This window comes from Atheta coriaria, unplaced genomic scaffold (genome assembly GCF_025399875.1).
Source record: "Atheta coriaria isolate IRGN ID8LTWV9N9 unplaced genomic scaffold, Caltech_Dcor_3.1 hic_scaffold_5_pilon, whole genome shotgun sequence".
NCBI classification, from domain to species: domain Eukaryota; kingdom Metazoa; phylum Arthropoda; class Insecta; order Coleoptera; family Staphylinidae; genus Dalotia; species Dalotia coriaria.
This window is the reverse complement of record NW_027045447.1, coordinates 1,144,403-1,166,182: the sequence shown is the minus strand read 5'-3', so window position 1 is coordinate 1,166,182 and position 21,780 is coordinate 1,144,403. Positions and strand designations below refer to the sequence as shown.

Here is a 21,780-nt window from a genome sequence, read left to right as displayed (position 1 = left end):
TGTGATTATCTAAGTTTTGCAACAATGTACAAAAATAGTTCCTTTCGAATTATTAAATCTAACTATGTTTGAATTGAGAATACTCAAAATTTATACAAAAACCAGTAGAAACTAAACTTCTGATGCTTCCAGAAATTTAAACATTGACTATTTCAGTTTTATTTATATTACAGAAATAGTTGACGTAATTCCAATTCTTTGAAAACCTCCTAATAGTAAATTAAACTGAAACTGATGAATGAGTGTTTAGATATAAACAAAATAAATTATATTTTTCAACACAGAGTTATTTTATTAAATTTTAATACTTATTCAATAGGTAAATTAACTCTGTTTTCGAGTTCGATGTAAAATTTCTGCCAACTCTTGAATCATTCCATTAAGTTTTCTACAAAGAATATTTTCATCCATAGGCTCACGTTGTGCAACAATTGCCTTAGCCAATTTAATAGTGCTTTCGTCAATCTTATCACCTCCACACAAAGCTGTACAAGTTTTTCTCTTCAAATACCGCCATTCAATTCGTCCTTCTTGATTTAGAAAAACTTTCAATCGATTACCCTCCAATTGCGGCCCGATGCACACCCGGGTCAACCACCATCTCGAACAGTTCATCATTTTGCTTCTTGGATTCCAACTCCAAGCACTGCGAGCGCATGTCGACGGCAATACATTACCAAATATCATTGATTCAATATAGGATATGTATTGGGCACGTGCAGTTAGTGCAACCAACTTGGCTTCGCTCTTGATCTCTTGTGTATCACTCACGGCCAAACCATTGAGTAAATTCAGTAGGATAATTGCAATCAAAACAACAAACATGATAAAAATCAAATGTGACGCAATTGGAAACTGGTCAAAATCTAAATCGCCTGCTTCAAACTCTCCAGTAAGCATAACCAATGTTTTGAATAAAGCAAGATAAATATTCGAAAAGAAAGCTGGGTCTTCCTTCTTCTCCGGGACTTCTGTTTGTAACTCAGTTTTATCCAAAATTACTGATTTGGTTGATTTCACACTTTCATCCGAAACCTTTCTGAAGAGTGTGTAGAAGGAAAATGCAAACGCAATAATCAAAATGGCGTTAAATAACAAAAACTTAACGAAATTGAAAGAAACAGTTCGAAGCATGACAATATAAGTAGACAATCCAGGAACACTTCCCAGAAGAAATAACAGTTCCAATGCAGCTAGTAAAATTGCAATTGCAAACATAGGTCGTCTGTCCCTATCAGTTGACGGATAGAACAACATGATGTACACATCAATAAGCAGTCCAACTTCAACCCAATTTTCGGTATTTGTTACGTACTTCTTGGCTATAAACAGCATTTGTATTACTTCCCTCACTGATATCAACAGTGTAGTGATAAATAGTAACACGTACGCAATATCTATGCGTACCTTGTCTGGGTTATCATAGTTATTCAGAATAAACCAAAGCAACGAAGCACAAAACAGTAGATACGTGATTAGATTAACCAAAAACAGAAAACGCACTTGATGCCACTTCACGTAGAGAAAACTAATAATCAGGGGATGTTGTAGCAGTGGTTTCAATTCACGATCTTTGGTCATGTGTAACACTACATCACTCTCTTTAACCACTGCGTTTAGAATCTGCATTTCTGAATCAGGTCTTTCAAAACTATAACCTTCTGAAGGGAAGAGAGTGGTGTAGTCAAAAGTTAAAAACATGCCTTCACGATTTTGATCCTTTGGATAACCTGGATGTGCTTCAATGCAAGAATCCAGATGTTCTTTTAAAACATCATGATCGATATCAGTAATGGTCAAAAAGTTCAACTTGTCTCTATTCGCCAAGGACGCTTTCCGACGGAGTAATTCACGCACAACTTTCTTTCCTCCATATTTCACAGCATAATGCAATGGATAATTACCATTGAGCTTATCGCGTTCGTTAACATCCACCTGAGAATTATCCAGAATCATCTCACACGTGCGTTGGTAGTTAACTTTATCACCACCATCCCAATCGATAAGTTTTAGTGCTGCATTGAAAATACCGGGAGGTATTTCAATACCTGGTGCGTGTAAAAGTCGTTCTACAATTTGGTAGTAACCATTTTTTACTGCCAATATTAACGGATGGGTTTTAATACGACCTACTTTGTTTGGGTCTTTGCCAATGAGGAAATCAACAACTTGTAAGAGGTGTTGTTCGCATGCAAATTGCAAAAATGATTTCTCCAGTGAGTCTTCATTAAAATCTGAATGCTCTGCATGCCATCTAAGAAAACCAGCTTTGTTCTTTCTTCTTAAATATTCTAATCCATCTAGATTTCGAGGTAAATCGTCAATAACGAATGATAATGTTGGATCTAGTTTTTGTAAAACATCAGCATCCTTGGAGGTAACGGTGTTGTCTTTAGAAAGAATAAACTTTACAATTTCGATGAGGTTCTTCTTTGCTGCGAAATATAACGCAGTGTTGTTCTTTTCATCTGAAGAATGAAGATCAATTCCATGTCTCCACAAAACCTCTACACATTCCTCCATTTTAGGTGTTGGTTCTGCATCAGAGATGAGTATTTGAAGAGCACTTCGTTCTTCAGCTGTTGAATTAATATACACGTTCCTGCATTGTACAATCACTTCTAAAATCCTTGGATTTTGACCTAAATAAACAATGTTTTCCGTAATAAACCTTATAAAAAATTCATAAAAATCTATTACCAAGTGTTGCTAGATGTAAGGCAGATTTATCTCCCCATTCTTCAAATATTCTGGTAGGATCAGCTCTATATTTTAGCAGAGTTCGAATTGTTTGGGGGTTGACATCATCAGCATATTCATAACAAGCCAACTCAAGAATTGTCAAACCAGTATCCACATATACCAAATCAATTAAACCTTTATTGTTCTTCACCAGCCTATCAATCTCTTTGACGTTGTTATTTTTCACATAATTCCTTAGTTTCTTTTGGTGATCCATTAATAAACTAAATTAAAATTTCGTTAAGTGATGAAGTGATTAGGAAAGCAAAGACAGAAATACGTTGCAAAAACATATACTTACTAGTTTTATGCCAACCAAAAACTTCACAATAATATTAATGGAGTGTACTAAAATTTTTGTTTAATATTACTGTTCTACCTGATAATTAGGACACAAGCAATGGCTGACTTTTTTGCCTAACAGCAAGTTTTATAGTCCACCTCCCTGAGACTTGGTACGAATTTTACGAAAATAATTAAATGGAACGTATAAATAGATTGAGTTTATAGTGGGAAGTACAAAATGTAACACTTGACTGCGCACTTTAAAGTACACGAAATCTGATTCCTGAAACTTTATATAATATGTTTATCTGACATATTCCAGAATATACCAAAGCTTATTTCAGTTTAGAAACTAACTGAATATGTACGCCCTTGTTTATAAATACGCTTTAATATTGATTATTTACTACCTAATGTGAAATCTGTTTTGTTACCATGATAGATAGAGATAGATTGGTCATCTTATATAAGAATACTCAAAATTTATACAAAAAACACGAGGCACTAAATATGTGTAATAACTACACTTCTACACTTCTGATGCTTCCAGTAATGTAAATATTGACTATTTCAGTTTTATTTATACATGTAAACGGGAAATTCCCCATTTAAGAAGTCTAGTGACTCGCACTTTTCTGGGTTGGCACGAATGAGTGCGGAGAGGGAGAGCCAGAAAAGTGATCAGTCATTCTAGACAATTATTAGTGTTACGACAGTGTTACGACCATATTAAAATCACCTCGGCGTAGACGGCTTGAAAACCAATTTTCATAGGTAAGATCGCCGCTCCGCCTTGGTACAGGTACTGGCTTCGGCCGACATTAGTAATTATTTGTAATGTTAATTAATGTAATAAAAATATTCATAGAAAATTGGTCGAGTGGTTTAATTCGAGGAGCAAGATTACATACATATTACAGAAATACGAGTATTTGACGTATTTCCAATTCCTCGAAAACGATTTTTGGAGTGGCGCTGTTTTATCTGTTGTATATAGTAAATTCAACTAAAACTGATGAGGGAGTGTTTAGATATAAACTAAATAAATTATATTTTTCAACACAAGTTTATTTTATTAAATTTTAATACTTATTCAATAGGTAAATTAACTCTGTTTTCGAGTTCGATGTAAAATTTCTGCCAACTCTTGAATCATTCCATTAAGTTTTCTACAAAGAATATTTTCATCCATAGGCTCACGTTGTGCAACAATTGCCTTTGCCAATTTAATAGTGCTTTCGTCAATCTTATCACCTCCACACAGAGCTGTACATGTTTTTCTCGCCTTATACCGCCATTCAATTCGACCTTCTTGATTTGGAAAAACTTTCAATCGATTACCCTCCAATTGCGGCCCGATACACACCCGGGTCAACCACCATCTCGAACAGTTCATCATTTTGCTTCTTGGAGTCCAACTCCAAGCACTGCGAGCACATGTCGACGGCAATACATTACCAAATATCATAGATTCAATATAGGATATGTATTGGGCACGTGCAGTTAGTGCAACCAACTTGGCTTCACTCTTGATCTCTTGTGTATCACTCACGGCCAAACCATTTAATAAATTCAGTAGGATAATCGCAATCAAAACCACAAACATGATAAAAATCAAATGTGACGCAATTGGAAACTGGTCAAAATCTAAATCGCCTGCTTCAAACTCTCCAGTAAGCATAACCAATGTTTTGAATAAAGCAAGATAAATATTCGAAAAGAAAGCTGGGTCTTCTTTCTTCTCCGGGACTTCTGTTTGTGACTCAGTTTTATCCAAAATAACTGATTTGGTTGAATTCGCACTTTCATCCGGAACCTTTCTGAAGAGTGTGTAAAAGGAAAATGCAAACGCAATAATCAAAATGGCGTTAAATAACAAAAACTTAACGAAATTGAAAGAAACAGTTCGAAGCATGACAATATAAGTAGACAATCCAGGAACACTTCCAAGAAGAAATAGCAGTTCCAATGCAGCTAGTAAAATTGCAATCGCAAACATAGGTCGTCTGTCCTTATCAGTTGACGGACATAACAACATGAGGTATACATCAATAAGCAGTCCAACTTCAACCCAATTCTCGGTGTTTCTTACGTACTTTTGGCCATAAACAGCATTTGTATTACTTCCCTCACTGATATCAACAGTGTAGTGATAAATAGTAACACGTACGGAAAATCTATGCGTACCTTGTCTGGGTTATCATAGTTATTCAGAATAAACCAAAGCAACGAAGCACAAAACAGTAGATACGTGATTAGATTAACCAAAAACAGAAAACGCACTTGATGCCACTTCACGTAGAGAAAACTAACAATCAGAGGATGTTGTAGCAGTGGTTTCAATTCACGATCTTTGGTCATGTGTAAAACTACATCACTTTCTTTAACCACTGCGTTTAGAATCTGCATTTCTGAATCAGGTCTTTCAAAACTATAACCTTCTGAAGGGAAGAGAGTGGTGTAGTCAAAAGTTAAAAACATGCCTTCACGATTTTGATCCTTTGGATCACCTGGATGTGCTTCAATGCAAGAATCCAGGTGTTCTTTTAAACATCATGGTCGATATCAGTGATGGTCAAAAGTTCAACTTGTCTCTATTCGCCAAGGACGCTTTCCGACGGAGTAATTCACGCACAACTTTCTTTCCTCCATATTTCACAGCATAATGCAATGGATAATTACCATTGAGCTTATCGCGTTCGTTAACATCCACCCTAGAATTATCAAGAATCATCTCACACGTGCGTTGGTAGTTAACTTTATTATCACCATCCCAATCGACACGTTTTAGTGCTGCATTGAGAACACCACGAGGTATTTCAATACCTGGTGCATTTAAAAGTCGTTCTACAATTTGGTAGTAACCATTTTCTACTGCCAATATCAACGGGTGGGTTTCAACACGACCTACTTTGTTTGGATTTCTGTCAATGAGGAAATCAACAACTTGTAAGAGGTGTTGTTCGCATGCAAGTTGCAAAAATGATTTCTCCATTGAATCTTCATCAAAATCTGAATGTTTTGCAAGCCATGTAATAAAACCAGATTCATTCTTCTTTTTTAAATAATCTAATCCATCTAGATTTCGAGGTGAATCGTCAATAACGAATGATAATGATGGATCTAGTTTTCGTAAAACATCAGCTTCCTTGGAGGTAACGGTGTTGTCTTTAGAGAGAATAAACTTGACAATTTTGGTGAGTTTCTTCTTTGCTGCAAAATATAACGCAGTGTTGTTCTTTTCATCAGGATAATGAAGATCAATTCCATGTCTCCACAAAACCTCAACACATTCCTCCATTTTAGGTTTTGGTTCTGCATCAGTGATAAGTATTTGAAGCGCACTTCGTCCTTCAGCTGTTGAATTAATATCAACGTTTCTGCATTGTACAATGACTTCTAAAATTCTTGGATTTTGACCTGAATAAACAATATTTCCTTAATAAATCAAAAATTTTACTATAAGATATTACCAAGTGTAGCTAGATGTAAAGCAGATTTATATCCTTCTTCTTCAATGATTCTTGTAGGATCCGCACCCCATTTAAGCAGAGTCCGAATTGTTTCAGCGTTGACATCATCATTATAGTGAAGCATATGAATTTTATATTCAATATGGCGTTGTGGATCTACAGGAGACTAGAAACAGGATCAAAGTATCAGACAGAGTGTACCATGCTGGATTTAGTAAATCCCATGGTTTCTTTGACATTGCTATATTAACAGTAAGTTTAAAGATTTTTGTATTTTGAATAGATGCAATAATTATGTTTTTAGTTGGAAGAATCTATTGAATTTGATGACAATGCTCAACCAACGCAATTACCTGAACCATGGGCCCTCACCCCTGAAAATGCATCGTCTGTTTTGGCAGGTTGGGGTTTTCAACAAGTAAGTGCCGCATTTAATAAGTTTATAGTTGAATATAAACTTTGTTTCTAATTATGCAGACAGGTGGAAATGTTAGTCGTCATTTGATGAAAGTTGATTTAACTGTATTCGAAGATGATGTCTGTGAAGCTACTTACAATGATACTATGAAAACAAACAGTGAAATTCAGTTGTGTTCTGGTGTAGTCGGAGGTGGCCGGGGACAGTGCAGTGTAAGACTTAAATAAAAAAAAAAAACATTATTTTTTTAAATAAATGTCGATATTTTGACAGGGAGATTCTGGGGGTCCACTATATGCTGATGGTGTCCAAGTTGGCGTCGTGTCTTGGTCATTGAAACCGTGCGCCCAAGAAGGTTTGCCTGGAGTATTCACCAAGGTATCGATGTATCTTAGATGGATCAACAAGCAAATCCAAAACTCTAATTAATAAGAGAAACAGGATGTTACTTGTTTTTTGTAGATGGAGTAGGTGTACAAAATAAAATATATAATCATACTAAACAACAAAACAATTATTAAATCATAGCACAACATCAATTACAGTTTGTAACTTTTCCTTACGTTAAATATTATACTTATTAATTAATTAGGGTACTGTTTATTACAAAACTACGTAGATGCCTTTTTGGTTTTGTTAATTAATTATAGATTCAACTTCGCTTTTGATGAAATTTCAATGTCCATTCTTTCAGTTCTCCAGGTTCTATCTCGATTTTTGTTTTATATATTCTTCTTCGTATGAAGGAACATTCACTTCCTTCCTGGTGTTTTACGAAAAACAAATGAAGATTATTTCGAAAGTGGTTCTGTTTGGAAGTATACAGTGTATTCAGTGATTGAAGTTACTAGAACAAATGTAGCATATAACGCAGAAATATCTGGCAAACCGAGAGTTATTGTAATCACTATAAATCGTATTCAATACGCAATGAAGGTCGAAAAGAAGTATTTAACAAAAGATCAAACTCCTGTATTTTACACAACCCAATCGTATTATAGTTATTTTCCATGGGTGACAATGACACGTGGAATGCCACTGCGGAACGGTTTTAATAAACATTTATTGATCATGTACGATACAGGTTTGATAGATTACATTCAAAGGAATTTTTCATACACTATTAAACCGGAGGAGACAACTAAATATTTTCCGATAAGGGTTGAAAATATTTTAGTTGGAATTTTTATGTATGGGGGCGGCATGGTTTTATCCGGTGGAGTATTTTTATTTGAATATTTTTGTTTGAAACAGAAAAGTGTATCAATGAATGTTATGTAAATTCTTCAACGTATACTATATTGATTATGAAATATTAAAATATTAAAATTTTATAATATTAAATAATATTAATATTAATATTAAAATTATGTAATAATTGTACACAAATAATATATTGATTGCTTTTTTATTTATATGACTGCTTTATTTTTCCTAGTTGTATCCTTGTTGATTAATATACAAAATTCTGATATAATTTTGCAATAATTTTTCTTGTTTTGTTATTTTGTGCTAACATGTTTTTGAATATGTTCTTCTTCCTATTGTATGATTAGTAATAGTATTTTACTGATAAAATAATTCATATTTCCTTATGAATACATGTAAGGCTTACGTTGTTTATCAATCGCCATTGCTAATTTAATAATGCTTTCATCAATTCTCCAGACCCAATTACAACGCTTCTCCTTTCCACTACGCTTTTTTTTGTTTGGAAAAACTTTTAATTGATTATCCACCAAATTCGGTCCTATGCAGAACCATGTCAATTTCCGAATGGGGAAGTTTAGACTAAATATTAGAGATTCGATATATGATATGTATTGGGCACGAGCAGTTAGTGCAACCAACTTGGCTTCATTTTTGATCTCTTGCGTATCACTCACGGCCAAACCAGTGAGTAAATTAAGTAGAACAATCGCAATCAAAACAACAAACATGATAAAAACAAAATGTGAAACATATGGCAGCGTGGCAAAATCTAAATCGCCAGTTTCGAACTCTCCAGTAAGCATAATTAATGTTTTGAATAAAGCAAGATAAATATTCGAAAAGAAAGCTGTGTTCTCTTTTGATTTTGCGATTTTAGTTGGTAATTCTGTTGTATTCAAACTAGCATCCGAAACTTCATTTTCGTCAGAAGTCTTGCTGAAGAGAGTTAAAAAAGAAAACGCAAACGCAATTATCAAAATAGCGTAAAACAACAGAAACTTAACAAAGCTAAAAGTAACAGTTCGAAGCATAACAATATAAGTAGACAATCCTGGAGCACTTCCAAGAAGAAATAGCAGTTCCAATGCAGCTAATAAAATTGCAATCGAAAACATAGATCGTCGAAGCAAAGTTGATGAACAAAACAACATGATGTAAATAACAATGAGCAGTCCAACTTCAATCCAATTTTCTGTGTTTCGTACGTACTTTTTGGTCATAAGCAGCATTTGTATTACTTCCCTTACTGACATAAGTATAGACATGGCAAATAGTAACCCGAATGGCCAATCTACGTTTACCCCTCCAATCTTCTTATAGTTATTCAAAATAAACCAAAGCAACAAAGCACAAAACAGTAGATACGTGATTAGATTAGCCCAAAATAAAGAACACATTTTACGCCACTTCACATCTAGAAAACTCTCAATTAGGGGATGTTTTAGTAGCGGTTTTAGCCTGGGATCTTTAGTCAGGTGTAACAGTACATCACATTCTTTAGTCACTGTGTTTAAAATCTGCAATTCTGAATCACTTCTTTTAAGACCTTGTGAAGGGAAGAGAGTGGTGTAGTCAAAAGTTAAAAACATGTTTTCCCGATTTTCATCCTTTCGATCACCTAGATGTGTTTCAATGCAAGAATCCAGGTGTTCTTTTAAAACATCATGATCGATATCAGTGATGGTCAAAAAGTTCAACTCGTCTCTATTTGCCAAGGACGCTTTCCGACGGAGTAATTCACGCACAACTTTCTTTCCTCCATATTTCACAGCATAATGCAATGGATAATCATCATTGAGCTTATCGCGTTCGTTAACATCCACCCTAGAATTATCAAGAATCATATCACACGTGCGTTGGTAGTTAACTTTATGACCACCATCCCAATCGATACGTTTTAGTGCTGCATTGAGAACACCACGAGGTACTTCAATACCTGGTGCGTGTAAAAGTCGTTCTACAATTTGGTAGTAACCATTTTCTATTGCCAATATCAACGGGTGGGTTTTAACACGACCTACTTTGTTTGGGTTTCTTTTAATGAGGAAATCAACAACTTTTAATAGGTGTTTTTCGCATGCAAATTGCAAAAATGATTTCTCCATTGAGGCTTCATCAAAATCTGAATGCTTTTCAAACCATGTCTTAAAACCAGATTCGTCCTTTTTTTTAAATATTCTAATCCATCTAGAATTCGACGTGAATCGTCAATAACGAATGATAATGATGGATCTAGTTTTCGTAAAACCTCAGCTTCCTCGGGGGTAACGGTGTTGTCTTTAGAAAGAATAATCTTTACAATTTCGATGAGGTTCTTCTTTGCTGCGAAATATAACGCAGTGTTGTTCTTTTCATCACGATTATGAAGATTAATTCCATATCTCAACAAAACCTCCACACATTCCTCCATTTTAGGTTTTGGTTCGGCATCAGTGATGAGTATTTGAAGTGCACTTCGTTCTTCAGCTTTTGAATTAATATTCACCTTCTTGCATTGTACAATGACTTCTAAAATCCTTGAATTTTGACCTGAATAAACAATGTTTTCCTTAATAAATCATAAAATTTTCACTTAAAGATATTACCAAGTGTAGCAAGATGTAAGGCAGATTTATTTCCCCATTCTTGAAATATTTTGGTAGGATCAGCTCCATATTTTAGCAGAGTTCGAATGGTTTCGGCGTTGACATCATCAGCATATTCATGACAAGCCAACTCAAGAATTGTCAAACCAGTATCCACATATACCAAATCAATTAAACCTTTATTTTTCTTCACCAGCTTATCAATCTCTTTGACGTTGTTATTTTTCACATAATTCCTAAGTTTCTCCTGATGATCCATTAATGTTATCAACAACTAAATTAAAATTCCTTTAAGTGATTAAGTGATTAGGAAAGCAAAGGCAGAAATACGTTGCAAAAACATATACTTAATAGTTTTATGAAAAACCAAAAACTTCACAATAATATTAATGGAGTGTACTAAAATTTCTGTTTAATATTACTGTTCTACCTTTTAATTAGGACACAAGCAATGGCTGACTTTTTTGTCTAACAGCAAGTTTTATAGTCCACCTCCCTGAGGCTTGGTACGAATTTTACGTAAATAATTAAACGGAACGTATAAATACATTGAGTTTATAGTGGGAAATACAAAATTGTTTAAAGTACTAGAAATGTGATTCCTGAAGCTTTATATGTTTATCTGACATATTCCAGAATATACCAAGGATTATTTCAGTTTTGAAACTAACTGAATATGTACGCCCTTGTTAATAAATACGGTTTAATATTAATTATTTATTACCTAATGAATTTGTTACCGTGATAGATAGAGATAGATTGGTCATCTTATATCAGAATACTCAAAATTTATACAAAAAACACGAGGCACTAAATATGTGTAAAAACTACACTTCTACACTTCTGATGCTTCCAATAATGTAAACATTGACTATTTCAGTTTTATTTATATTACAGAAATACTTGACGTATTTCCAATTCTTCGAAAACGATTTTTGGAGTGGCGCTCTTTTATCTGTTGTATGTAGTAAATTAAACTGAAACTGATGAGGGAGTGTTTAGATATAAACTAAATAAATGATATTTTTCCACACAGGTTTATTTTATTAACTTTAAATACTTATGCAATATGTAAACTAACTCTGTTTTCGAGTTCGATGTAAAATTTCTGCCAACTCTTGAATCATTCCATTAAGTTTTCTACAAAGAATATTTTCATCCATAGGCTCACGCTGTGCAACAATTGCCTTTGCCAATTTAATAGTGCTTTCGTCAATCTTATCACCTCCACACAGAGCTGTACAAGTTTTTCTCGCCTTATACCGCCATTCAATTCGCCCTTCTTGATTTGGAAAAACTTTCAATCGATTACCCTCCAATTGCGGCCCGATACACACCCGGGTCAACCACCATCTCGAACAGTTCATCATTTTGCTTCTTGGAGTCCAACTCCAAGCACTACGAGCACATGTCGATGGCAATACATTACCAAATATCATAGATTCAATATAGGATATGTATTGGGCACGTGCAGTTAGTGCAACCAACTTGGCTTCACTCTTGATCTCTTGTGTATCACTCACGGCCAAACCATTTAATAAATTCAGTAGGATAATCGCAATCAAAACCACAAACATGATAAAAATCAAATGTGACGCAATTGGAAACTGGTCAAAATCTAAATCGCCTGCTTCAAACTCTCCAGTAAGCATAACCAATGTTTTGAATAAAGCAAGATAAATATTCGAAAAGAAAGCTGGGTCTTCCTTCTTCTCCGGGACTTCTGTTTGTGACTCAGTTTTATCCAAAATTACTGATTTGGTTGAATTTTCACTTTCATCCGGAACCTTTCTGAAGAGTGTGTAAAAGGAAAATGCAAACGCAATAATCAAAATGGCGTTAAACAGCAGAAATTTAACAAAATTGAAAGAAACAGTTCGAAGCATGACAATATAAGTAGACAATCCAGGAACACTTCCAAGAAGGAATAGCAGTTCCAATGCAGCTAGTAAAATTGCAATCGCAAACATAGGTCGTCTGTCCTTATCAGTTGACGGATAGAACAACATGAGGTATACATCAATAAGCAGTCCAACTTCAACCCAATTCTCGGTGTTTCTTACGTACTTTTTAGCCATAAACAGCATTTGTATTACTTCCCTCACTGATATCAACAGTGTAGTGATAAATAGTAACACGTACGGAAAATCTATGCGTACCTTGTCTGGGTTATCATAGTTATTCAGAATAAACCAAAGCAACGAAGCACAAAACAGTAGATACGTGATTAGATTAACCAAAAACAGAAAACGCACTTGATGCCATTTCACGTAGAGAAAACTAACAATCAGAGGATGTTGTAGCAGTGGTTTCAATTCACGATCTTTGGTCATGTGTAACACTACATCACTTTCTTTGACCACTGCGTTTAGAATCTGCATTTCTGAATCAGGTCTTTCAAAACCATAACCTTCTGAAGGGAAGAGAGTGGTGTAATCAAAAGTTAAAAACATGCCTTCCCGATTTTGATCCTTTGGATCACCTGGATGTGCTTCAATGCAAGAATCCAGGTGTTCTTTTAAAACATCATGGTCGATATCAGTGATGGTCAAAAAGTTCAACTTGTCTCTATTCGCCAAGGACGCTTTCCGACGGAGTAATTCACGCACAACTTTCTTTCCTCCATATTTCACAGCATAATGCAATGGATAATTACCATTGAGTTTATCGCGTTCGTTAACATCCACCCTTGAACTATCAAGAATCATCTCACACGTGCGTTGGTAGTTAACTTTATTATCACCATCCCAATCGATACGTTTTAGTGCTGCATTGAGAACACCACGAGGTATTTCAATACCTGGTGCATTTAAAAGTCGTTCTACAATTTGGTAGTAACCATTTTCTACTGCCAATATCAACGGGTGGGTTTCAACACGACCTACTTTGTTTGGATTTCTGTCAATGAGGAAATCAACAACTTGTAAGAGGTGTTGTTCGCATGCAAGTTGCAAAAATGATTTCTCCATTGAGTCTTCATCAAAATCTGAATGCTTTGCAAGCCATGTAATGAAACCAGACTCGTTCTTCTTTTTTAAATAATCTAATCCATCTAGATTTCGAGGTGAATCGTCAATAACGAATGATAATGATGGATCTAGTTTTCGTAAAACATCAGCTTCCTTGGAGGTAACGGTGTTGTCTTTAGAGAGAATAAATTTTACAATTTCGGTGAGTTTCTTCTTTGCTGCGAAATATAACGCAGTGTTGTTCTTTTCATCAGGATAATGAAGATCAATTCCATGTCTCCACAAAACCTCCACACATTCCTCCATTTTAGGTTTTGGTTCTGCATCAGTGATAAGTATTTGAAGCGCACTTCGTCCTTCAGCTGTTGAATTAATATCCACGTTCCTGCATTGTACAATGACTTCTAAAATTCTTGGATTTTGACCTGAATAAACAATATTTTTCTAAATAAATCATAACATTTTCACTGAAAGATATTACCAAGTGCAGCTAGATGTAAAGCAGATTTATATCCTTCTTCTTCAATGATTCTCGTAGGATCCGCACCCCATTTAAGCAGAGTCCGAATTGTTTCAGCGTTGACATCATCAGCATATTCACAACAAGCCAACTCAAGAATTGTCAAACCATAATCCTCATATACCAAAGAAATTAAACCTTTATTGTTCTCCACGAGCTTTGCAATCTCTTTGACGTTGTTATTTCTAACATAACTGCATAGCTGCTGTTCGGGATCCTTTAAAATACTGTTGGCGCGGTGATAATTACTCATTTTGCGGTTGCTAAAACAAGAAATATACATCTACATATTCTTTTTGTTTGATATTTCAAGTAGCAAGTATTTTAACTTGAAACACACCAGATTTTCGTATCATTTCTGAGTAATCTTAATGTTCGAATATTACGTTTCATTGCTTGAGCACGTTTTTAACAATAAATGACGTGATTTCTGCTTTCATTCTACTTCTGATATTCTATTTATAACCAGAATGAGTTTCCAACAATAGACAACAATACAAAAATGGTCATGCCCATATGTACTCAGGTACTCAGTACAGTTAAAATAAATTTAAATTTTGTAACTTCTCTTGTAAATTATTTATAAAATTCTTACTTGAAATGTAATCCAAACAACTAATTACACACTATCACTATCACTATCACAAAAATACACAATAATCCTTTTTCATTCGGAATTCACCATTTTCAATCCTTTTCTTTAACAAAGTACAAATTAATTGTCCACTTGAAATTCAAATATAGGAAATACTTTATCACTAACTTTAATATATGGTATTTTCCGCGCGATAAAGTTGCTTCCTAATCTGCATTTCAGATTGTACTGAATGACGACTACTACTGAACGCTCAACGTTGCGAGTCCGAGTTTCCCCAACGCAGAACTGCGGTCGAACAGTTTTGCTGCGCTATTGTCCACCATTCTTTCTGCCCACCTCGTATCAACTTATACAAAGTGTCCTTGTAAAAACTCAACACTTTGATTAACATTTTCTACATGCCAAAATGTCAAACACACTTTTTTGCAGAGAATATTCGCTTATTGTCTAGTTTGGTAGCTGGAATTTCATTTGATAGCCCAAAGCATATTTGCTTGCATCATCGCTGTTATTCTCTGTTTAGTTTTGGATCACGATGACTGTCATTCATTATTGCAGCATTAGCAAGCTGCGATCTCTCCGACAGATCTGGTGTCCGGTGTCCGGTGAACGCTAACGCTGCGATGCTGTTAATACGCCGCAGGCAATTATTTGTAATTGTGTGTCATCATCGTTCATTCGTCGCTGTAAGCACACAAAGTGTTTTTAAGCATTGTAGTAGGCAGTAGCCTCACAGTAATACTAGTAGTAGTATAGTAGCAGGAATAAAAATAAAAATCAAAACTAAAAAAGTTGAAATTTTTGTGTTCGGCACTTATACCGCAACTCCAACATTGGCATTATTACAAATCAATAAAATTCACGATTTGGATTCATCTGCAGTATTTATTAATGGTATAAAAGTATAATGATTGTTAAATATTCTGCCTCCACAAATTATTCAATAAAATAAGCAATGAAACTCTCATTGTTTAACCTAACCTACATTCCAGACGCAACCATATTGGAATCTTCATACTTGAGTCATTCAATGTAAGCCGTAAATGTTTATATATTTATATCCACACGTGTGAGGGAGATCTATAACAAGTGGACGTAATCGAGCAATCGGGTAATCAAATCGACATGCGAGTGTAATTTCCATGCGTCGAAAGTGTTCGACAACACATTATTGGCATTGAAAAACGTTGATAAGACGGTAATCAAGCACAAGCGCGGTGTCATGAAATATATTGCCATCGTTAAGAACCTAAGGTACTCAAGTAAATTAAATTTTGATTGATTGGAAATTGATTAGGTATTTGCTTCACACGTATCGAATGTTTCCAAGGGAATTTGTTAATATTTGTATATATATTGCTCAACTAAACACTCAAATTGAAGAAAAATGTATCCAATCTAATCTTACGAATGAAATAAATATTCATATAGCAAATACTTCAATTTTTGCACTTCGAGAAATAAAATTTCAAATATTAAAGTTGTTGCTTTCTGGATGTATTTTTGTTCGTATATTAAATTAAATAGAAAGTATGGCTTGACCGCTGGAGCAATCCGCAACAATCTCGTAAATATTTTGCTCTTGTGCAATGTTGGTCAACGTGCTCGGCCCGCAACTTGTTCTTTCACTTTCAATTTCACAGTTACGAACGCAAGTTCCTGCAGAGTTGACTTACACCGATTACTTACTTATAAAATTAAGATAATTGAGTTGAACTACTCTTCGGATCTCAAAATAACAAGACTCAACTTCTGCTGCAGTGTTTTATGAACAAAACATTTAATTGTTTGCTCATTCTCAATATTTACATAACTGTCTCATCTTAACACCCACTTTTCTCACAAAGTGTTACAATATATTTGTGACACAGCCCTGAAAAAAACATTATTCATGGTTGTACCAATCATTTTCTGTTTGAACAAACCTCGTACGAAATAAAAATCAACGCGTTGGAAGCAAATCGATTCAGCTCATTGAATATGCAGTGTTATTACAAAGCGTAAGCGGTGACTGTTTACATTATTAAAGAGCAAACAGCGTTTTTTTTCCTGTTTTCTATATTTTCCACCATTTTACCCATCAATATGCTTATGATTTTATGTTTTCATTCGCTACGCGTTTAAATAGACGCGGTGGCTTCCTGGATATTAAACATCAGACAGGAATAACTGTAGAAAGGAGATATCGATGTATTTAAACCAGATATAAGAATGAAAATGAAATAAAAGGGAACGGCTGCACACAACTGGTAAATGGCTTGATGGCTAAATATTTACAATGGCATTTTTTTAGCTTTAATATTATCTTTTCTTTGATTTATAGATATGCATGCTTTGGTAGTGAATCGTAAAAAGTTTGAAAATTTGGGTTTGAAACAAAAATAAGTTCACTAGGATTACGTTATGAATTTGTAAAAATATAAATATAATCAAGTGTTAATATTGCGCGGAGTGCGTGACCTGACATGAACATGAATGTGCACTCACTGATACAAACAAACGTCGCGCAACTCATCTTATTGGATTGTTTAATGCAAATATGTGCATTATAGCGCCATCTACAGTCGATATATAGAGTTACGTTTAAGTAAGTTACGCGCAGTGTATACTCTCTAGTACCTATGTATCAACAAGCAACTCCTTAGTGAAACAAACAAATTCTAAATGATAAATGAAATATAAATAATTATGTAAAGCAATTAAAATAATGTTGCATCAATATTTTTGTAGATATTGAAAGATAATATTGTTAATAAAATTTTAGAATTGTATTTTTACTATTTATGCATTACCTAAACATTATTTAACAGATATAAATGCATCCGAATAAAATAAAAATATTGTGATTTTGTTTCATGCGAAGAAACTCGATGCATGAAGATGTAAACAAACACGCTTTATCGCGATAATATAAAGATAAGCGCGCATCGCGTGATCTTACACGGCCACGATGTGCAGTCGAACTTGTTCAAACTTGTTTCAAGAATTCTCCAGACTAATTTAATACCAATATTGACATTCTAGCGGCATCTGTGTTCTTATTACAGAATTATATTTAAGTAAGATGTGCGCTTATCGTGAATACACACTGCTGTACACAGAAATACACTTTCGCGACATCGTAAATGACATCAGGACTTACCTAGATTCTATTGTTAATTAAAAATAAATGCTTAAAGTACTAATTTCTTTGTTTGTTGTTGTTACCATAATTTTTTTAAATAAAATTTTTGTTTTACGACCATTTGATTACTATTTTGTATATATTGTTGAAATATTGCATCAAAAATTATTTATTCATCGGATAAGTAAAGAATAAACTTATAGATTTTATATACAAAAATTATAAATGTAATTTTGTGTTGTTGCTTGACAAAATTCTGCGTAGAAAAGTGTAAATAAACACAATCTACCGCATATCTTGGTGAAAAAGATAAGAACTCGTCGCGTGATCTCACACGGACACGAATGTGCACTCACTGATACAAATATAAGACATTTAATGCAAATAAGTGCATCGTAGCGTCATCTCGACTTAAAATAAGTAACTTTTAATATAACTATGAACTAATAATTTCATATAATTTTTTTTTCGTCTGGTTACGACTCCAATTATTATTTGAGCAACGTTTTTGTTACCAGTTCGTTTTTTTGGTTTAGGATTCAGCGACAATTATGTTTGTCCTGTCATATAGGAACAAAATATAATAACTCACGAAACCTAAACGTTTGTAATCGTCGGCGGTAATTTCATTATTGGTCGTCAATTTGTCGTGCACGTAATGAAACGACAAGGGACGTATTGCATGTGGACAATACAAAAGAGAACTGATAGACAAGAGAACATAAAACATCGTAACTATGTGGTTGGAACGGCGATTTACGCGTCAATTGCGACACAGGACACATAAAACGACTTGTATAAACATGTTCCTTGATAAACAATAGAACAATTTCATTTCCTGTGTCCTGTATACAGAGAATGTCGAGATTTTCACGACAAAAATAAAACGTCTAATCATTTTCTTTCTTTTATATATAGAAACATAAAAAGACGAGTTTCTTGCGTAGAACGAATAAACTGATGCATGTAACTGAATAAAGGTGTATTGTCTGTTGAGCATTGACGATTGATCCAATTTGTGATGCATGTTTAATGGCGTCGACAGCGTATCGTGTTTCATCAGCAATTCAAACTTCTTGACCTCTCCACCCTTTTCGTAATTTATACGGCTGCACTTGCAATCATGGTTTAAATTAATAATACTGGCGATGCAATTTTAGTTAGTCACTTTCCAGGCTTTGCTGTAGAAATCATTAATGTTTCATGAAGCCAATAATTCAAGTTTTGGTATCATACTATAGGCAACCACAACTTCACGTTTACAAAATTTACCTTCAAGATTAAACAAAAAATAAGAAATTAAATAACAAAAAATATACAATAGTTAGTAAATAAGTGATGAATTAATGAGGAATGTGTTAATCAATCTTTTTCTTCTTGGTAAGCCAACCATCCAAAGTATTACTCTTTCTTCTGTAAATAAACAAAATAAATTTAGTTAAACAAATTAACATGTTTTGCGTTATAAACTTACTTCAAAGATATGCGTTCCATACATTTCTCACTATTACAAGAAGAATTATTCACATAACTTTTATCTACTTGATAATAATCCAACTTGAATTCAGGTGCAACTTCTTCATAATCTGGTAAACGTTTTAGTGCTTCTTCATATTTAATATCTTTGCTGTTCAACCAGTTATCAATGTCTTCTGGCGTGTTGAGAAATAGTGGCATTCGATGATGTAACCACTTTAAAGAAGCTGAAGAGTCTTTTGTTAACATACTACAAGTGTGTTTAACACCCTAAATCATTCAAAAATTAAATATTTGTGTAAAATCTTAAATAGAAACTTACAGATTCATCCTGAATAGTATTGAACAAACCAGCAAATTTAACTAGATTTTTTCCATTCTCATTTTCAGTATTTGACTATTAATAAAATTAATATTAAAAATAAATGAAATAAGTTAAAATAAATATTACTTTGAAATGACGATAAAATGGTTGTTTGTGATCTTTTCCCTGAGTAGTTTTCCATTCATAATAACCATCAGCAAGAATAACACATCTTTTACCACTGAATAGACATGGTTTGTAGAGGCCAGAATTCAAAACATTCTCGATTCGAGCATTGTGAGTGTGAAATGTGGAATTTTCAGGTTTCTAAAGAAAACCACAGATAATTACACTAATAAAATAATATAATTTACTTACATTGGGTATAACCATTCCCCACCTCATTGGAATGATACAATAATCACTTTCTTCATCAGTTTTTAATGAATTTTCATTAATTTTGAGTCCTAAACTTCTTTTATGAACCATTACTGGTAAAACAGTTGTTGGAGCACCATTATAAGTAGGTGTATAAACATATTGCCTCTCTATCCAATCTGGTTTACCATTTTGTGCATCAGTTTCATTGTTTTTAGTTTTTTCTGTTTGTTGATGAACTGAGTTGACAATATCATCAGGACATAGTGTACTAAAATATTGAAAACATGTTATAAATTTATCTGATTATATATGGAAGCTGAAATAAATGTAATAATATGAAATAATGTAAAACGTACCAAGCTAAACGGCCACACATTGTTGTTATAATGTTAAATTCTGTTTTTTGCTGTGTTATTTTATTAGTGAACTTGTTTTGAACTGACTGCGCGCTAACTTGAATTTCGTTGAAGGTTATAGTGCGCAACACAGTGATAGTAGTTTAGTATACGTAGTGATGCACAGATGGCAGCAGCGATACTGAATTGAGTACAATTGTCGATAAATTGTTTACTTCTTGAATAATAAACAACATTCATTGTAAACACAATAGTAGTATAGTTAAAACTTAAAAATAAAGCTTATCCTGAATAATAAAATATAATTACCCCACAAATCAAGCGTTTTTTATTTGTTTTTTGTTAAAATATCCGCAACAAACATAATAAACTGGAGATAAACTCAATTCTGCAAAAACAGTTAGTTATTTAGTTATTTAGTTATTATTAATCCAGCGGCAAAGTAGTTTTTTGTTGTTGCTTTCAATTATTTTCATTCGTTTCCCGCATGCCGTTTTGTTGTTTCATTAAAACTTATATCGCGCAAAGTTTGTCGTTTTAATTAACAATGCTGAGGCGCCGCGACGGTTACATTCGGTGTAACGAGTTTCCTCGTGAAATGCGACTCGCGGACTCGACATGTATTGTGTTTGCGCATAAAGTGGCACATAATTTTCTTGCATATCGTTTTGCTTCGAGTTTTATCCATGCTGCCCTCGCATGCACTTGCAGTTTTTCTTCTCGGCTACGATATGAAAAACATGAAAAACCGTTGGGTTTAATTAACATTTTCTTCAGACTGAAGAAGCACGCGCACTCGTATCGTTAATTAACAGAAAAGTATCTAACACATGTTTAAAACATTTGTGACATGTTAAATATTACATATTTTTATTGTTATTTAATAATATTTTAATGATTTTGTTGAAAAAATAATTTTTGGATAAATTTAATTTTTTTCTTCATATTTTGCGTACTCAGTAGAATAGAAGTCATTGCAAAAATTAATCCGTGCAAGAAAATATTCGCAATTAATATGCAAAGGCAAATCCGATGTTTAATAAAAGTTGAGAATGAAATAACTGAAAATCCCAGTTGAACAGTAATTTTTATGAAAATGTCTCGGGTGGCTCGCAAGCAAAGCGAAGAGTACTGCTACGGAGACATAAGAAATGAATTATGCGTCTTGTTAAGCAATAAAACCAACTCAATTGAGAGCAAATGTAATATTTCATTTAGTTTTCCATAGTTACAAGATGAATAAATCAATATTTAATTAGTTTGAAATAAAATAATTTCGACGGCAATCAAACCGACTGAAATAAAATCAACGTAAACAAATAGAGCGCGATAAATCT

General features: G+C 33.8%; 6 protein-coding genes and 1 long non-coding RNA gene across 9 annotated transcripts; 1 reads left to right on the top strand and 6 right to left on the bottom strand.

Annotated features, from left to right (window-relative positions):
• Nucleotides 1-266: 266 nt before the first annotated feature.
• On the bottom strand, nucleotides 267-3,562 carry LOC135792582 (transient receptor potential cation channel protein painless-like). The gene is made up of 3 exons (XM_065303244.1): nucleotides 3,044-3,562; nucleotides 2,701-2,966; nucleotides 267-2,642 (listed from the first exon to the last, which is right to left on the bottom strand). Exons 2-3 carry the CDS (start codon nucleotides 2,957-2,959, stop codon nucleotides 325-327), a joined length of 2,577 nt encoding a protein of 858 aa, XP_065159316.1. The 5' UTR covers nucleotides 2,960-2,966; nucleotides 3,044-3,562; the 3' UTR covers nucleotides 267-324.
• Nucleotides 3,563-4,074: 512 nt separating this feature from the next.
• LOC135792039 (transient receptor potential cation channel protein painless-like) lies at nucleotides 4,075-6,624 on the bottom strand. Its single transcript, XM_065302666.1, is given in 4 exon segments — nucleotides 4,075-5,130; nucleotides 5,133-5,574; nucleotides 5,606-6,447; nucleotides 6,501-6,624. Coding segments are annotated over 4 exon segments (2,406 nt in total). The 3' UTR covers nucleotides 4,075-4,132.
• Nucleotides 6,623-7,402, top strand: LOC135791764 (snake venom serine protease NaSP-like). Its single transcript, XM_065302291.1, has 4 exons — nucleotides 6,623-6,752; nucleotides 6,805-6,918; nucleotides 6,978-7,130; nucleotides 7,192-7,402. The coding sequence occupies exons 3-4, from the start codon at nucleotides 7,005-7,007 to the stop codon at nucleotides 7,345-7,347; spliced, it is 282 nt and encodes a 93-aa protein (XP_065158363.1). The 5' UTR covers nucleotides 6,623-6,752; nucleotides 6,805-6,918; nucleotides 6,978-7,004; the 3' UTR covers nucleotides 7,348-7,402.
• A 916-nt stretch (nucleotides 7,403-8,318) lies between these two features.
• Nucleotides 8,319-10,354, bottom strand: LOC135791763 (transient receptor potential cation channel protein painless-like). The gene has a single exon (XM_065302290.1). The coding sequence runs from the start codon at nucleotides 10,233-10,235 to the stop codon at nucleotides 8,511-8,513; it is 1,725 nt and encodes a 574-aa protein (XP_065158362.1). The 5' UTR covers nucleotides 10,236-10,354; the 3' UTR covers nucleotides 8,319-8,510.
• A 1,379-nt stretch (nucleotides 10,355-11,733) lies between these two features.
• On the bottom strand, nucleotides 11,734-15,401 carry LOC135791762 (transient receptor potential cation channel protein painless-like). Of its 3 annotated transcripts, XM_065302289.1 has the most exons (4): nucleotides 14,968-15,399; nucleotides 14,800-14,902; nucleotides 14,166-14,467; nucleotides 11,734-14,109 (listed from the first exon to the last, which is right to left on the bottom strand). In XM_065302289.1, exons 3-4 carry the CDS (start codon nucleotides 14,455-14,457, stop codon nucleotides 11,792-11,794), a joined length of 2,610 nt encoding a protein of 869 aa, XP_065158361.1. In that variant the 5' UTR covers nucleotides 14,458-14,467; nucleotides 14,800-14,902; nucleotides 14,968-15,399; the 3' UTR covers nucleotides 11,734-11,791. The 3 variants fall into 3 exon arrangements, with proteins under 3 accessions (XP_065158361.1, XP_065158360.1, XP_065158358.1); XM_065302288.1 differs by having other exon boundaries at nucleotides 14,800-15,401; XM_065302286.1 differs by lacking the exons at nucleotides 14,800-14,902; nucleotides 14,968-15,399 and adding an exon at nucleotides 14,545-14,720.
• Nucleotides 15,402-16,552: 1,151 nt separating this feature from the next.
• Nucleotides 16,553-17,509, bottom strand: LOC135791765 (uncharacterized). Its single transcript, XR_010548115.1, has 2 exons — nucleotides 16,728-17,509; nucleotides 16,553-16,675 (listed from the first exon to the last, which is right to left on the bottom strand). It is a non-coding gene; the product is annotated as an uncharacterized lncRNA (long non-coding RNA).
• Nucleotides 17,510-18,820: 1,311 nt separating this feature from the next.
• LOC135792583 (abasic site processing protein HMCES) lies at nucleotides 18,821-20,579 on the bottom strand. Its single transcript, XM_065303245.1, has 6 exons — nucleotides 20,444-20,579; nucleotides 20,085-20,355; nucleotides 19,854-20,033; nucleotides 19,725-19,799; nucleotides 19,401-19,672; nucleotides 18,821-19,339 (listed from the first exon to the last, which is right to left on the bottom strand). Exons 1-6 carry the CDS (start codon nucleotides 20,461-20,463, stop codon nucleotides 19,285-19,287), a joined length of 873 nt encoding a protein of 290 aa, XP_065159317.1. The 5' UTR covers nucleotides 20,464-20,579; the 3' UTR covers nucleotides 18,821-19,284.
• Nucleotides 20,580-21,780: the final 1,201 nt, after the last annotated feature.

Excerpts from the sequence above, each read along its gene's own strand:
- LOC135792582 (XM_065303244.1), bottom strand. The coding sequence starts at position 2,959 with ATGGATCACCAAAAGAAACTAAGGAATTATGTGAAAAATAACAACGTC. Across the intron at positions 2,643-2,700 it reads CTTACATCTAGCAACACTTG|GTCAAAATCCAAGGATTTTA; the intron begins GTAATAGATTTT and ends TTGTTTATTTAG.
- LOC135791763 (XM_065302290.1), bottom strand. The coding sequence starts at position 10,235 with ATGGAGAAATCATTTTTGCAATTTGCATGCGAAAAACACCTATTAAAA.
- LOC135791762 (XM_065302286.1), bottom strand. The coding sequence starts at position 14,597 with ATGAAACGTAATATTCGAACATTAAGATTACTCAGAAATGATACGAAA. Across the intron at positions 14,468-14,544 it reads AGAAATGATACGAAAATCTG|CAACCGCAAAATGAGTAATT; the intron begins GTGTGTTTCAAG and ends TTCTTGTTTTAG. Across the intron at positions 14,110-14,165 it reads TTTACATCTAGCTGCACTTG|GTCAAAATCCAAGAATTTTA; the intron begins GTAATATCTTTC and ends TTGTTTATTCAG.
- LOC135791764 (XM_065302291.1), top strand. The coding sequence starts at position 7,005 with ATGAAAGTTGATTTAACTGTATTCGAAGATGATGTCTGTGAAGCTACT. Across the intron at positions 7,131-7,191 it reads GTGGCCGGGGACAGTGCAGT|GGAGATTCTGGGGGTCCACT; the intron begins GTAAGACTTAAA and ends ATATTTTGACAG.
- LOC135792583 (XM_065303245.1), bottom strand. The coding sequence starts at position 20,463 with ATGTGTGGCCGTTTAGCTTG. Across the intron at positions 20,034-20,084 it reads GGGGAATGGTTATACCCAAT|AAACCTGAAAATTCCACATT; the intron begins GTAAGTAAATTA and ends GGTTTTCTTTAG. Across the intron at positions 19,340-19,400 it reads ATGGAACGCATATCTTTGAA|AAGAAAGAGTAATACTTTGG; the intron begins GTAAGTTTATAA and ends GTTTATTTACAG.